Source organism: Perca flavescens, chromosome 15, assembly GCF_004354835.1.
Source record: "Perca flavescens isolate YP-PL-M2 chromosome 15, PFLA_1.0, whole genome shotgun sequence".
NCBI lineage: Eukaryota > Metazoa > Chordata > Actinopteri > Perciformes > Percidae > Perca > Perca flavescens.
The window spans coordinates 8,423,430-8,440,760 of record NC_041345.1 but is presented as its reverse complement, the minus strand read 5'-3'; the positions used below and the strand labels follow the sequence as shown (position 1 = coordinate 8,440,760).

At 38.7% G+C, this 17,331-nt stretch overlaps 1 protein-coding gene across 1 annotated transcript; it reads left to right on the top strand.

Moving 5' to 3' along the window:
• The first annotated feature begins 4,630 nt into the window (after nucleotides 1-4,630).
• Nucleotides 4,631-17,087, top strand: slc6a16a (solute carrier family 6 member 16a). Its single transcript, XM_028599113.1, has 12 exons — nucleotides 4,631-5,006; nucleotides 9,408-9,633; nucleotides 10,219-10,376; nucleotides 11,268-11,394; nucleotides 11,491-11,666; nucleotides 12,536-12,646; nucleotides 12,818-13,059; nucleotides 13,487-13,679; nucleotides 14,708-14,909; nucleotides 15,202-15,361; nucleotides 15,471-15,633; nucleotides 16,070-17,087. The coding sequence occupies exons 1-12, from the start codon at nucleotides 5,004-5,006 to the stop codon at nucleotides 16,421-16,423; spliced, it is 2,115 nt and encodes a 704-aa protein (XP_028454914.1). The 5' UTR covers nucleotides 4,631-5,003; the 3' UTR covers nucleotides 16,424-17,087.
• Nucleotides 17,088-17,331: the final 244 nt, after the last annotated feature.

Below are 17,331 nucleotides of genomic sequence, written 5' to 3'. Positions count from 1 at the left end.
AGATAGATAGATAGATAGATAGATAGATAGATAGATAGATACTTTATTGATCCCCAAGGGGAAATTCAAGATCCCAGTAGCTTAAAGATATCAAACACAACATACAAATACATCATAAACAGGATGATAAAATAACAAATCCACATGAATAATATGGACAATAAAAGAAAAGATACTAAATAAAAAATCCACATGAAGTACTAAGGGATGTATAAGCATGCGACGCTTGCAGTGACAGGGCAGGGACTGACCCTGTGATTCAGTATGCATGGTAAGGTGCTCAATGAGAGTGTGTGTCATGGTGGTAGTGCAAATATAGTTTGTTTGTTTGTTATAATACGTTTGTGCTTTGCAAACACATTGTAGCTTTGACATCTCTTTTCCTCATCTTCCAACATACTGATGAAGTACTGGACACTGCATTATCTATTTTTAAGCGTTAACAATTTACCATAAAATGCACATTGCGCAGACAAAGCCCATGCAATTACACTATTAATAATTAAGTATTCTAATGTATACAGATCAAAAGTCTCCTCTGAGCAACATATTACTGACACAAGCTCTATCTATGACAAGTATACCTGCCTCTCTAACCCTCTCTCAAACATACATACACACACACACACACACACACACACACACACACACACACACACACACACACACACACACACACACACACACACACACACACACACACACCTTGTTTGTACGAAGTTAACACACAGAATCTAGATGCATCACTGTACCTTTTAGTGCGGTTTGTGTGTTTAAATCCAGGGCACATAGACCAATCCTCATGCTGAGTTGTAAGAGCACTAAGCTGAGCTGTTTACACAAAAATCCTACCTTCTTGACATATGCAGAAACGAGAAAAACAAGTCTGGCTTTCCCTTCGCAGTTACTCTGTGAGGCTTTCGCTCTCGTCTGATTCTCTAAAACACTCACACATGCTCCCTCCCATTCTTCTCTCTGCACCTTTATAAGCCTCTCCCTCCTTATGACTGGCATTTCTATCATCAACCGCCTATGGCTTGTGCCAAGGGGCTATATGATCTGCAACATATGCAATTCCACAAATGCAATGAAGTATTCCTCAAAAACCCCACCACAGATTCACTGACATCAAGTTTTGCTTGAGACTATGCCAAGATAATGCTCAAACGTGAAAGGGGTAAGGAAAGGCTGAAGATTAATACAAATAAACTGAAGATTTAAATGCAATTCATTTTTGGGATTTTCCTCAAAGGAGAAATCCTATAAATTGGCTTAACTAATTTGTTCCGAACATTGCTTCCCTTTATGGCCACACAACCACCTACCAAACACATTCCTTAATACAATAATTTCACACTAAATAGCCCTTTTTCTTAAAGTTGTCTCACAATTGTCTGTTCTTCAAATGCTCTCATTGGCTAAGTAAAATCAAATGAAATTGTTTAACTGAGCTCTTGGTAAACAGTGACACCAACTGGTTGTTAACATCTGTCTGTGATGCTCTCCTCGTGTTTGACTGTTGCACAGGTCCAGGAGGTGTAAACATGTGGTCAAACTGAAAATTCAGAAGTTGATGGTATTAGCAAGTGTAGAGGAGAATGGGTCTACCACACAACCGCAAGCTTAATAGATTTACCTCCGTGCTTCATACTTTCTTTTTGTGCCAAAAAGCCTTGTGTTTTGGCACTGCATACTGCAGACATTCACTATATCCAAATTACTATACTGATACTATGATGAATATACTATAGTTATACCACTGTTCACACTGCAATATTAGCAGTTTTTAATTCATTTCTATAAGTTTTGTAAAAACAGGACATGCAACTTTGCAGTAACTGTGGGGATTTGGTTTGCAGTGAACAGATTATGTTGCAAACACTTTGATCTAGAGTTTTCTTGGTGGTTCAGATTGTGTCTTGACTTTGTGACATCTTTGACAGCAGCAATAATACACTGGTGGGGTGTAGGCATATTTGTGTATAGCCTTTCCCTGCTTTGGGTCAGTTATCTTCAGGTCAGCTGCTCCACTGCTGACCATAGAATACAAGTTTGTATGAACAGAAAATGTTCTCTTCCCATGGCCTGACTACTCAAGTGAGTTCTTGGCCACACGAGTGAAGCAAATCTGCTGAAATTACATTTTTTTCCTGTGTTTAATAAAGAGTAAATGTGCATGTTACACTGTTGATATGATACACATAACTTTGAGCAGCAACAGGTTTCATCTCAGCCTATGAATTTTTCAGTTGATCTCCACAATTAGTTTAGGATTTACTGTACCGCTTTGAGCCTTGCATTCATTCCAAGCTTTGACTTGTAGAAAGACACTTTATATAATCTGCATCCCAACAGTAGAAGTACATCGCTGCTCTGGTGACGCACACAGGGGAAAGAGGGGACACCCCGATGCCTGCCTTTTTTTTTTTCAGTTGGTGGAAAAGTGCCCTTTTCAACTGCCAGTTAAAACATTTATCGGTAACACTTTACAATAAGGTACACAAAAAATAGGTAGTTAATGATTAGTTACTGTTTTTGAAAGAGTAACAAATGATTAGTTACTGTTTTTCAAATGGGTAGTTACTGTTTTTCAGAAGTATAGTTACTGTTTTTTAAAAGAGTAACTAATCATTTGTTACTCTTTCAAAAAACAGTAACTAATCATTAACTACCTATTTTTTGTGTACCTTATTGTAAAGTGTTACCCATTTGTTTCATTATATGTTGCCTGTATCATCTGGCTGTGTAAAGGGTAAGCCCTTCATGTTACAGAAATAGGCAAAAATACACAACAGAGAGCTCATGTTTCAGAGGTAACGTTAGGCCTATGATGTTTATCTGCCTCTAAATGTCCAATGTAACCATGCGAATTTCTTCAGCCACTTTAAATGGAGCTCAGCGACTTCTAAACTTAATCACATTTCTCTCTCTTCTAAAACTGAACAGCTGTTAGAGGCGTTCACTTTTATTTTAACCAATCAGAAGCGGCCTTGAATTTCACGAGCCAATCGCAGCATGACATCCCTGTTTTAAACCTGTCTCTGCTGCTCAGTTGTCATTTCAGGCTAAGAGCACAACCCTCCTCCTCCCCTTGCACCTCCGGTCTTCATCTTGCACGGCTTCTGGTTCATCCTCCGGCAAGACTGCCGTCGGCTCTTCCCTTCGGTCTTCGGGTTCCTGTAGGCTATAGGCTATCTGCAACGAAGTCTCTCGATTGAAATACACTTGAGTGGTAACTGTGAAAAACCTGGTTTGTTACCCATATTACAGAGATAAGCTTTAATACAAATTTTGGATTCCTGAATTAATTAATTGGTGCCTGCAAATTAGGGTCATTTTGGCACATTTTTCTACACAGTTGGAGTAGATATTTTCCTGGCATTCAGCCAACAGGTAGCTGAAAATGTAATTTGTTTAGCTTTGTGTGACCGCAGAGGCTTGTTTTCATACACAATTCTTTAGGGCAATTATATCCTTGTCTGTGCCAATAAAACTTTTTTTGTAGTACAAATTTCCCAACACCAGTAGGCCTACTAGGCCTATAGACTACTTTAAGTTTTTCAGGATTACTGTTTTGGGATCTGTTATCATGAATGTAGGCCTATGAGGTGGTGATGACTTCACCCAGAGCATCTCTTTTACTCCACTACACTGCATGTACATACAAACTATATGATGCCTTACTTTTGCACTATTTAGAATGTATTACTGTATTGTAGCCTACATTACTTATATTTGTAATTGTATAGCCTATAGGCTACTTGTTGTAGCTACGTGTCCTTATATTGCACCGTGGGTTGGAGAAAAACGTATATTCAATTGCTCTGTATGTCTGGCACATATTGCAGAATTGACAATAAAGTTGACTTGACTTTACTTGATTGTTAGTTCATAAAATATAATCTCCCTCTCACAAAGCTACAACATTAAACTGCTGTATGGGAGGTAGCCTATGGCTCTGGACAGTGAGTGTATTTTACTTTTGATACCAAAAGATATGTAGGCTAGCCTACAAAAGATGCAGTCAAATATAGCCTAGGCCTATTGGCAAAAACAAATCGTATTTAAATGCGGCAGAACGGTGATTAGGCCTATAGGCCTAGGCCCTAAGACCACAGGGGACATTCTAACACGTTTAACGTGAAAAGGCTTAACATGGTTTAATGTACCTAAACAACGATCAATCATCACCAAATTTCTCATGGCCATATCTTGTCATGAACACTTAAGCCAGTCAAAAAAAAACTAAACCGAAATCCAACGATTAGGCCTATAGAAGTTATCTCACGTTAACGTTTTCTTCTTCATTGGCTCCAGGAAAAAGCTTAACGTGGTTTAATGTAGTCTACCTAAACAACGATCAATTATCACCAAATTTGCTTCAAGCAATATGAGAGAAATTTGGTGATGATTGATGAAGAAAACGTTAACGTGAGATAACTTCTATAATCGTTGGATTTTGGTTTAGTTTTTTTTGACAGGCTTAAGTGTTCATGACAAGATATGGCCATGAGAAATTTGGTGATGATTGATCATTGTTTAGCTACATTAAACCACGTTAAGCGTTTTAGAATGTCCCCGACCACAGTCACACAGCTCTCTTCTGCAAGTGTTTTTTTTTTACACAACGGCTACACACAGTAACATCCAGCAGTGTGTATTCTTGTGTTGTCCAGCCCCGCTGAACGTTTAGGGGAAGGGCTCTATTCAGCCCCCTCGGTCCTCCCATTGGCTCCATCTGCAGTTACTTCTCCTTTATGACTTCTCGGGTTGGCGACGACAGAGTTTTTTTCCAGCACAAGAAACGTGGCCGCAAGTTATCAGAACTTGCCTACATGGTCGAGACTTTTCTTCCTTAGCAGATTATATTTGGTACCCTGAATATTAGCAAAACCTAAGGAAGAAGTAAAAGAGTAACCTTGTGAGAGAAGGACAAAAAGTGACGAGCAGAGAAACCAACACCAAGACTTCTGGTCACTCCTCTCTTGGACCGTGCTGTCAGCATGGTATGTCCACAAATGTTTTAACACTTTATTAACGCGATTTTACGAGCTCTAATGTGCAAAATCCGTATGCTCTTATTTTTCACTTCTTTATTTTGCATTACTACCTTTTTTTTCTCGTTGTAAGTGTTGGACATAACTTAGGCCTACATGTAGCCTATATGTTGTATAGTTTGCCGTTATGCTTATCCAGTCATGAATAGGCTTTAAGGCTGTGGTTTGCCTCACTTTCGGTAATCTCGGGTATGCAGCTGATTTTCTGTACATTTTTTACATGCTTAATATGTTCAGCCACAGATATGTTACAAAACCCACAACAATTGTAGGCCTCTATATAAGCTATTGTGAGACATTTGAAATACCATTAGTACACTATGGGCTACAGCAGCACAGACCAAATATTTAATTTTATTACTTATTATTTTAAGTCTATGTTGATTTTTTACAATCAGTTAGTCCCTTTATTTTGGGGCACTGATAACATTGACAACAATCAAATCTGATGTGGATGTAAACAACCTCAAATTGAAGCTGAAAGGCAGCACTTTAACCTTTTTAAATCGAATGTGACACAATAATGTGGTATCCCATAGGCAATAAACTATTGCCAGCTGCGCGTGTGTGTGTGTGTGTGTGTGTGTGCGTGTGTGTACAGTGTGTACAGTGTGTGTAGTGTGTGTGTGCTGGGGAAAGAGTATGGTGTGTGTATTTGCTAGTGTACCTCTGCAGGGTGTTGGCAATTTTTCTTTCCTTTTAGATAAATGTATACTGGGACAAATTCCCTCCTTAAAACATGGTGAATCAGGTAGAGCTCTTAATATGCTGTAGCTCTCATTCTGCAGCTTCTTGGTGCAGTTGTGCTACAGCTGTTATTTTTTTAATAGTAGAATGCCTTGTTATTATGATGCCTCTTTAAATCCTTTGCATGTAATCTACAGGATTATTTTTCTGTATTTTGTAGTTGCACATGTGTTTACACAGTGTTTTTTTGCACAAGATCGACATCAGCACTACGATAGATCTTGTGAGCTACTTATTTAAATACAAGACATTAGTATTACAGTTATGTTTTGGCTCTTGTTCGATTCCTGTTTTTCTCACGTCAGTTTGGCTCTCTGATATTCATCCTGTAAGCAGCTGTGTTGAATAAAAGTTAAATATATGGCAAGTTTTCTAATGGCCTGATAAGTGTGATTGTTTAATTTACTCTTGAGCCATAATGGATGATTACAGAAATGTTAAAAGGTCCTGAGCAGGCAGATTGCCAAAAGGTATTTACAGAAGAAAAGAAAAAAAGACTCTGGCTCCTTTTCCGACATGACGTCCACATGTAAAATTGCAAGAGTGAAAGGGTCTTTATTCTGGCTGTTTGTTGAGGGTTAGGGTGTCTGCAAACTGAGACACACGTTTGTAACGCTGTATTATATTGGTCCTCTACATACCTCCACAACATATACAAAGTAGCAGTTTCAATAAAATTTAACATGTTATTGCAGGTTATGCATTACATCATACAGATTTATTTTTATTATTATTAAGAAATATTAATGTCATTTTGACTGTAGTTATTTAGAGTTTATCTGATGAAATGATTTTGTCAGATGTGATCCAGTAAACTATATCTGCACAAATTCTGAAGCCAAAAAACATTTCTGTCATCTATAAATATAAAAACAAAAAAGGTGCTTTTAGAGAGGAGTTAGGCGTGTCTTTGCTATCACAGTTCAACAAAGACAGAAGTGTGGTTGCCTGTTTTCCAACTGTACCCAGAGATAGTGCCTGCTGACCAATAGGCATGTGTGTGTGTGTGTGTGTGTGTGTGAGATAGAAAAATACAGTACTTCTTTCACAAAAGACTGTAGCTTGCAGTTTTTTTTCCCAGTTTCAGAAATAGTGGAAATAAACAGGAAATACCTCTGCCTCTCAATTTCAAACAAAGTACAGTTGTGTGTAAATTGGTTCGACAAACTACACGACTACCTGGTACAGGCTTGTTGTGTTGTTGAGAAGCGTGTGAGGATTCACTGAAATATTCAAACTTGTAGATCTGAGTTGAACTGTATCTGCATGCATGCAAAGGTTTGTTTCAATTACAACTTTTGTGATTAAGTTTGGTTCTGTCATTTTCAGTCATTTTGAAGTGCATTTAATTTTTTCTTTGAAAGGAAAGAGCTACACCTCCAAGGTTACTCACACATCTGATAGCCGTACTCTATCAGTTTACAAAATAGTAATACTGATTAAAATTCAGGTAACCTTCATCAATTGCTATCCACTGAATCTGAAGGCAAATAGGGCTGCAACTAGCAGTTTTTTTTAATCGATAATAGTATAATCTATAAAATCTTCAAATGGCTTGCTTTGTCTGATTAACAGTCCAAAACCCAAAGACGCTGGAGCCAGTGATTTTCCGGTTTATGTACTTAATAAAGAACACTAATAAAGAATCATTACTTGATTATCAAAATTGTTGCACATACATTATCCCAATTACTGACTTTATCTAACAATCAGCTCTAGAGGTAACATTAGATGGTGTTTGACATACATGTGGCACCACTACTACAACAAAAGCCTGTTTTGGTCCTTGATAAATAGGTCCTCAAGCCTAAAAGCCTTCTAATAGCAAGCCTCCTGCTTTGTTGCCAACTACATCCACCACATGGTGCACCTATGTGCCTCAGCACCACCCCCAGTGTGAACCAATGTAAACCTAACACCTCCCACTGGATCTCCCACCCACACAACACCAAAGACTATCCCTCTTTCACCCAGAGATCTGCCAAGTGGCTACTCCTCTTCCCACTTCCCCTTTATTCTATTTGTGTGTGCATGCATATTTTTATCACTCTCCCAGACTATTCTGTGTATGTGTGTATACATATTTCTCAAATCACCTGACATATCTCGCCATGTGTCCTGACCAACTACATACTTTTCTGGGTCATACACCTCCTGTAATTTTCCGTTCTCACTGACACCAGCAGTAGTACTGCGAGGTCATGTCATAAAGCCAGTTTGACACACGTTAAACCATTTTGGATCTTGCCCACTCATCTGAGGTCAGTTAGTTGGCAACAGTGTGTAGTTCAAGTGCAGTCTGATTATCTGATGTTCTTTTGCATAGAGAGTTTCCTTATTTTTTTGAACAGTGACATCTGACATGCGCCTTTTCTGTAAATTCAGTGGCAGATAATTCAGATGATATAATCACCTTTTTATTTGGATAATTTTCACATAAACCACAGTAGATAACACATATGTCTTAGAAATGTTGCAGGAATCGTTAATATGATGCACTCTGTGACAGTGTAAGCATAATATAGTGTAGCAAACAACACATTTCTATTGATGTTGTTGTCCTTGAGATTTTAGTCTTGGTTTGCAGCGCAAAAATGACAATTGTTTTGCGCACTCATTATTGATGCATGATTATTATTTTAATAATGATTTTATTTCACTATAAAAGCCACCAGAGTTTTGCCAGTTGAATGGTTTAAATGTGAAGCAGTAGGAAATGCTGGGTGTTCATTAGCAGTAATTTAACACAGCTCTGATACAGCTGGAGGAAAGTGAGCAGTAGACAGTTAAAAATATTAACGCTGGATTAGATGCATTCATCATTTCCTGTGAAATGCTTGTGCATGTGAAGGCAATTTGAAATCCAGTGCGAGAATGGTGGATTCCGCCACTAATAATAAAAAAGAAGATACAGAATGTATATAAAATAATAAATAATGTAAATAATGAAATATGTATTGCTACATTGATACCATACATAGTATCAAAAACGGAATTTGATTTCATGAAAATGTTAAGGATTATAATTTAAATAATAAATAAATAAACTAAAATATTTGACTTTTGATCAGAAACTGCTCTTTCTTCTTTGTCAGACTTTTTCCAACATGAAGCATATCCTTGTTTATTTATAAAGAATTGGAGTGCTGCATGAGTTACAGCATACATGTCTTACAATTGTGTTTTCACATAGCAGGTGAGGTGTGGAGGCCACACACCTTCTTGTTCCCTCCTCTGGCTCTTTGTAGCCATTTCCCCAGACACTGTACACCTTACATATTGTTATACACTGTTGTGGTCCTTGATAAATGATAAGTTGGCCCTAGTGGGTATCTGCAGACAGTGATGGCACTCAAACACATTCAGTGTTGCATGTGGGGCAGAACCTAGATTCTTACCTTTTACATTATTTTAGTTTGCAGGTGTGGGTGGAATATTTTGTCTATATACAGTACATAACTTTTCTTATTTTCTTGGCATAAAATATCATGTTTACTTTAATGTTTTGACTTTGACTGTCCCATGTCAATAAGTAGGCCTAACTTTCTGTCAACTGATTATCTGTGAAGTTTATCATTCTTCTTTTTCTTTGTTGATGTCAAGACAGAGAAACCTCCACTGGACAGCAACGAGGACGAAACTTGGCTGGGCGAAGGCCAGTCTCAAACTCAGCTTACGACTGTGTGCGGTCCAGATGGAGTTGAGACATGTGATGCAGACCGACCAGCATGGGACTCTAAGATCCAGTATGTGTTGGCCCAAGTGGGATTCAGTGTGGGCCTCGGGAATGTGTGGAGGTTCCCATACCTTTGCCACCAAAATGGAGGAGGTGAGTGTCTTTAAAGAAAAAATTGTATGTTTCAACTCAGTGGTTTTGACTGTTCATCATCATGGCAGCTCTCCTGAAACCAGTAGCTGACAATTTTGTCTATATGGGCATTTTAAAGTAAGAAGAGAAGTAAGACAAACATACAACAGCACATACTGTATCTGTCTATAAGAAAATGTAATAAGAAATGTACACAAGAAAATATGTTCAAAAATAAAGCCTGCATGTATGACATGAACTTCCACGATAACCTTCGAAGTCACTGTGACTTCTAATGTGACTGTTATCACCACTGTTCATCACGCCCCCAACCGGCCCGTCAGACACCGCCTACCAAGAGTCTGGGTCTGCCGAGGTTTCTTCCTAAAAGGGAGTTTTTTCTTGCCACTGTCGCAATAGCCACTGCTAATGCTTGCTATTGAGGGAATTACTGTAATTGTTGGGGTTTTGGAATTTATAGAGTGTGGTCTAGACCTACTCTATCTGTAAAGTGTCTCGAGATAACTTTTGTTATGATTTGATACTATAAATAAAATTGAATTGAATTGAATTGAATGTTTTAAAATCTTCTTTCCCTCCTTCCAGGGGCCTTCATGCTGCTGTATGTTTTTCTTTTACTGATTGTGGGAGTTCCACTTTTTTTTATGGAGTTGGCAGCTGGCCAGAGCATTCGCCAGGGCAGCATCGGTGTATGGAAGCACATCTCCCCAAAGCTGGCAGGGATCGGTTACTCCAGCTGCATGGTGAGGAGTGATTTTTATTTTTTTACATTGCTTTTGTTCTGGGTTTGGGATCGTACTCTTCATGTATGAATAAAAAGTTATACTTTGGATTACTTGTCAGTTGGGGCCAATAAAAGCCAAAATGGGGAAGCAATAAAATCAATTCACCATCCTGTATTGTACGTTTGCAGAATGATTACTCATAGTATCACAGCTAGGCTGCTGTGGTTGGGTAGCTGCCTGGCTGTTTCATTTTTGGGTTTTAAAGATAAAATGAGCCCCAGAATGAAAAGATTTATAAGCATGAGTGTCTTCCTCCACTTGCCTTAGCCAAGCCGTAGCATTGCACCTCATTTATCCCTTCTCTGTGAACAAATTTCTTTTTATTACTAGCCACACTGTATGTATACTTAAGAAAAGACGCTGATGACATAATGCCATGTTGTAATGTGAGAGAGGCAGTGTGCTGTAGTGCTGGCAGTTTGTTGCGTAACACTTTTCTCTACAAACCAGACACGGCAAACAGACTGGGCAAGAATTTCTGTGCACATAAAGCAGACAGTTATATACTTGTATGCTTAGAGGCCCATGTTTTTTTTCTTTTCCAAAAAGCCTCATTGCTCTGTTAGTCCCAGTCAATGTCAGTGTCACAATTCATTACAGCGACACTAAAAGAATACAGGTGTCAACAGGTTAATTGTAACTTTTGCATTAAAGTTAAATGCATTAAATTCTAAAGAAAATCCTTGATTTGTTGTTCTTCACTTGGAAAGCAAAACGTTGACCTTCATAGAACTTTTCATAGACTATACAGCCCAGCACATACTGTATCCTATATCGCAAAGGCCTTACTATGTAAATATTGATAATTCATTAAGTTATTTTATTCATGAACCCTTTCTTTTCCTCTAGGTCTGTTTTTATGTGGCTCTTTACTACAATGTTATTATTGCTTGGAGCTTGTTCTACATGGGTAATTCTTTCCAGTATCCTCTGCCATGGCAGCGGTGTCCAATTGATGTAACCACCAATGACACAGGTACTGACGCAACTGAGAAGTTATTCAAAATGAGATTTCATGTAGATGCCAGTCCAGATTATACAAAGTATAATGTTGTCTATCTTCAATCACCAGTGAAAGAATGTGCAGGTTCTTCCCCAACGTCATATTTCTGGTTTCGGAAAGCCCTTGACATCACAAATTCCATCGATGAAACCGGAGAGTTTAACCCCATCATGACGGGCTGTTTATTGGCTGCTTGGGCAATTGTCTCCTTGGCTATGATCAAGGGCATCAAGTCTTCTGCAAAGGTAAATTAACATCTCTTTTCTTTGTCACCCCAGGCCCGGGGATCCCTGTATCAACAACCAACACATACACACATTTATGTTAAAGTAATAAGGCGATATTTGGGGGGGGAACGCTTTCCGGCAGAGAGTTAGATGAGAAGATGGGTGGTGATGGCGCAGTGGATATGACACATGCCTTTGGTGTTGGAGATCTGGGTTCAATTCCCACTGCTATACATCAACCAATGTGTCCCTGAGCAAGACACTTAACCCATATTTGCTCCAGAGGCGTACGGCCTCTGACATATGTACTGTAGCAATTGTAAGTCGCTTTGGATAAAAGCATCAGCTAAATGACACATAATGTAATGTAATAAAAGATCAATACCACTCTCATGTGTCCAATAAATATAAGCGACAGCCTGTTAGCTTAGCTTAGCACAAAGACAAAACAAGGGGAAACGGTAACAGGCAACAAAATCCGTCTACCAGCACTCCTAAAGATCAGCCAAGAAAAAGTTTAGAACACACCCCCTGTAAAATTGTGAATTGTAAATTTTTACACATTGTTTGTTGGTATGAAATTAAAAAACAAGATATAATGTGTTAATTAATGAGCTTTAGAGGTGTTTGTAGGCAGAATGTATTACCTCCAGACTGAGCCAAGCTATCTGCATACCCCTGTTCCCTGTCTTTATGCTCAGCTATGCTAACTAGCTGTTCATCATACAGTATGAGAAGGAGTAGGACAGACATTGAAGTGGTATTAGTCTTTTTATCTAACTCTCCGACAGGAAGCAAATAAGCATTATTCCCAAAATGTCACATGTCCAAACCAAATGTTCTGGCACATAATTCATCTTCCATTTTGTTTTTTTTCCAAATCTTAGGTGATGTACTTTTCCTCAGTCTTTCCGTATGTGGTGCTCTTTATTTTCCTCATCAGAGGGTTGATGTTGGACGGTGCGATTGACGGAATCACATATATGTTTTATCCTAAAGTAAGCACAGATTTCATTGTGATCATATTCAAATCACATCTATTGATTATTATTTTTTAATCTAATGAAAATGTATTGGAGAGTATTTTAAATGTCATAGGACGTTTTCCAAGTTTGTAGCCTTTGCTATAATTTTGACTTAATGAGACCTTATTTTGTGGTATCTTTCAGCTGGAAATCTGGGGTAATGTGCAGGTGTGGCGGCAGGCTGCTACACAAGTGTTTTTTGCCCTTGGATTGGGCTATGGCTCCGTTATTGCATATTCCTCCTACAATCCAGTCCATAACAACTGCCACAGGGACGCGCTGATGGTCTCCGGCATCAACTTCATGACGTCTGTGCTGGCCTCGCTGGTGGTTTTCGTTGTGCTGGGTTTCCGTGCCAAGAACATCGCTCTACGCTGCGTGGCTGAGTACGGATGTATGCGTGTGTGTGCATGAATATTGACTAAACACATTACTCTCTACCACATTATTTCTAATGCTGCTAACTACTATTATACAAGCCTATAAGTTTGTATAATTGCAACAAACCAAAAAGGACCGTATTCTCAAAGACCATACCATCTAATTAAGTAAAGCAACTTGTTTTGCCTAAGGTTCAGGGTGTTAAACGTGAGAATTAATTACTCAGCTGATTGAAAAAACACTTTCATGTAATGACAGTCAAAGATTGATGAAATACAACAGTGGAGCCAAGGGTGGAATGTTATGCAATAATCCCTGATATTCGACCATTCCTAATAAATATTCACAATTAATAATAATATTGGAGCAAATGGTATTTCACAGCAGATATTGCCTGTCTTATATTTTATCTTTTATTCTAACCTCTTCCAGAAATCTTGGTCTTCTAAGCCTCATGTCGTCCCATGAATCTAACCAGCACTTGGTTGGCCCTGGTTGGCCTGGGATCAACATGACAGATCCCAGCTCTGTGTCTATAGCTGAATACAGAGAGTGGTACAGTCACCACAGCTCCATGGTGGGCCCTAACATCACTGACTGCAGTCTGGAGCAGGAGATGAATAAGGTATCCTTGAGATATAATTAAGAGATGAATTAACTTTCTTTATGTAGGGGTTATCAAGACAGATGTTGTGCTTCACAAAGGGAGAAACCCAGAAAAAGAATTATTTAACAGTGACAGGGATTAAAAAAAAATTTGAATAAGTCCTTAGTTAAAAAAAACAAAATTAAGGACTTTTCATTGTGAAACTGATCAGTAGATAGAGGTGATTCTTGGAAGTTCAAAGCGTGATCACCCTTAGTATATGGTTTAAGTGAGGGACATTTAACAGATTTTGATTAAAAGAGTGTTCATAGTGTCTTTGTTGAAATGTACAGAATGGATGCACTAAATTACATGAAATATGCACCCAACCCAAGTATGTATATATGTATATATATATATATGGTCACTGGTGAAAATCTGAATTTAAAAAAGTGTTATCTATCGATTACCATGAAACATTTTCATGTGATTACCTTAGAGAGAGAGAGAGAGAGAGAGAGAGAAAGAGAGAGAGATTTATAAGGTGCAACCTAGCTTGTTTAAAAAAAACAAATCACAAATCAGCAATGAACATTGCAATAACAATAAGAAGGTGTGGTGCTGAGGTTCCCAGGACCCCTAAGGAATCTGTGAGATACTGTAAAATATCCAGCCGGCAAGAGGAAGAAAACATATGGGGCACGGTATCTAGTAGGTTTCTCGGAAAGATGGGAGCAGGCTGTGACAGAGCGGTGAAAGGAGAAGCTAAAGAAATAGAGTAAGTAATTTTATCTAATAGTGTTTATTTTACTAAAACGGTAACTCACCCCTTACTGCAGAGACTACTACAGCAGTGCTTCTGGTATAGTGCTATCGAATTATAACTACAAATAGGGGTCCAAGCACTGGGTTGGGTAATGTGCTTGCATATGACGCTGCTGGAAATGCCAATCCCAACTCACAAGTTTTGTTTTCTCCATGGATGCATGGGGCCACCTTATACTTGTTTGCAATCCGTCAATATTTATTCCCTCTACCTTTTCTGTCTTCCCTTTGTATGAGCACAGGGTATTGAAGGGACAGGCCTGGCATTCATAGCATTCACTGAGGTGATGGCCCTTTTCCCTGCCAGCCCCTTCTGGTCCACATTGTTTTTCCTAATGCTGCTCAACCTGGGCCTCAGCACCATGTTTGGGACCATGCAGGGAATCCTCACACCTCTCATGGACAATTTTAACCTCTTGGGCCGCCACCGGACTCTACTCACTGGTAACGCACACATGTCAACATGAGATTTCACATGATGCTATGTCTTATAGGCACTGCTAATTTGTGTTTTTTTTAATGACTCTTGTCCAGGCATATTTGGTTAAATTGAAGATGTATACAGGTGAAATAGACAGGATATTTTTATGTCTATATAGGCCTGTCAGTCTACTTACAGACATCTAATTGCCTCTAAAGAGTACAATGATTGTCTGTTTGCAGTAATTGAAAATGACTAAAAGGTTCAGATAACTGCTAATATCTAACACTGTCTGCTTTCTTATTTGTTTTTCAGTGTCCAGCTGTGCTTTGGGGTTCTTAATAGGACTGCTATTCACTCAGCGCTCAGGAAACTATTTTGTGACTATGTTTGACGACTACTCTGCAACTCTACCATTAGTCATTGTAGTAATCTTTGAAACCATTAGCGTGGCATGGGTTTATGGAACAGATCGGTAAGAAACTAATAATACTATTAAATTTTTCTGTCCTGTTTCATTGTCTTTTTATTTCTTATTTTGAAAAGATAACTGTACATCTCATAAATGTTTCCCATCACTGCAGCTTCCTAGATGACATTGAAGTCATGCTTAAATGGCGCCCCCCGGTGGTGTACAAATATCTTTGGAAGTATGTTTGTTTGTTGGCGATGGTTGGTCTTCTGGCTGCAAGTTTGTTGCGCATGGTCTTCAAAAGGCCCACATACACTGCCTGGAATCAAACCACAGTAAGATACTGGACTTCTTTTTTTCCTACAAAGAACAATTCAATCTCTAAATCCTCTGTTATAGTTTATAATATATACATCTCTGTATATTTGTTCTCCCAACTGCACTCAATAACTACAATAGCAACTGTTGATTTGTTTTTAAGCTGTTAAAGCATATGTTGTAATGTGAGCAACTTAATATTCATTAATTATACTTTCATTGTGTGATTATTTTGTCTAAGTCTTTGTTTGGTACACAACTTTGCCTATTCGTTTTTCTATTCTTATCTATGGATGGGCTAGTATTAGCTGCTACAAAGAACCTGTTTCCTTCAGGAATCATTTAATCTTAACTTTGCACGTTTTTCATTATCACGGACAAAATATTTGGGGATGAAGTAATTTGTGCTTCCCATATTTCTCTCTCGGACATGCTGTTTCTTCCTCTCATCAGGCTTCTGAGATGACTCTTGAGTACCCTGGCTGGGCTCTTGCTATGATTGTATTGCTGATAGTCGTCGCCAGCTTGCCTGTGCCTATTGGCTACATCCATTTCACGTTGAAAAACCACGTGGTCCGTGACACTCGCTCTGAAGAGGGACGCTGCCAGGAGGTGCACCGTGAGTTGTACAATAAATGCAGCTCCACTGAGCAGCTGGATTCCAACTTCCAGCACAGAGTCCCTTCTGAGGAAGAGGAGGCTCATCCCAGGACTGCCTTCCTGCCGATGGGCAACGAACACTACCGGCTCTTGCCCCAGCAAGAGGTGGAAGATGATGATGATGATGAACAAGATACTGTGGTGTGAACATGTCTGTGGGAGGATAAAATGTTTAGATTCTAAACCTCAGAGAGTGTATGAGCAAGACCCTGCAAGAGATATTGCAAAGTGAACGGAGGGCGCTCATAAACAGAATTATTCTTAATCTGAGGAATCGTTGGGTTGCACAAATTATCACATTCAGCAAGTTCTACATTGTTGACAAGCCAAAGTTATTTTAACTATTTATATTATTGAAGATACATTACCAGCCGGAAGCTTTTTAGATTCTGTAGTTGTGAAACTACCACTCCTCCATGTAGCTCCCTCCATTCATTTTCTGAACCACTCACACGGTTTGGAAAATAAAACACTCGCAGATACATGGAAAAGGAATAAGCTGCTATGTTTAGTGAAACAAATAAATTATGTAAAGTTTTAGGAAATTGACAAACCACCAGCATGTTAAATTAGGGTTTGTCTGATGTGTGTGTGTGTGTGTGTGTGTGTGTGTGTGTGTGTGTGTGTGTGTGTGTGTGTGTGTGTGTGTGTGAGAGAGAGAGTGTGTGAGAGAGAGAGTGTGTGAGACAGTGTGAGATTATATTTGTATCATTTTACCTCATAAGACCATAGCAATGTTTTTACATGTGTTAAAGTGCTCAGTGTAGCAGTAGTGTATACTGTACTAGATGAGGACCTCAATAAAACTCTAGATGGCAGCAACCTGACTTGGGTAATCTTTTTATGATGTACACATTACTACTCAAACCTGTTAACACCTTACAAATCTCAAAGATAATATTGATGAGGATGTTGAGTATGGACATATGATTGTTTGTGTTTATTTAGATTAAGAAAAAAAACAAGAGTAACAATTATATTTTAGCGATGTTTTTTTGCATGTGCTTTTTACAGTGTGGAGCTTTGGTGGGATTGGATTTTATAAATTAACAAAT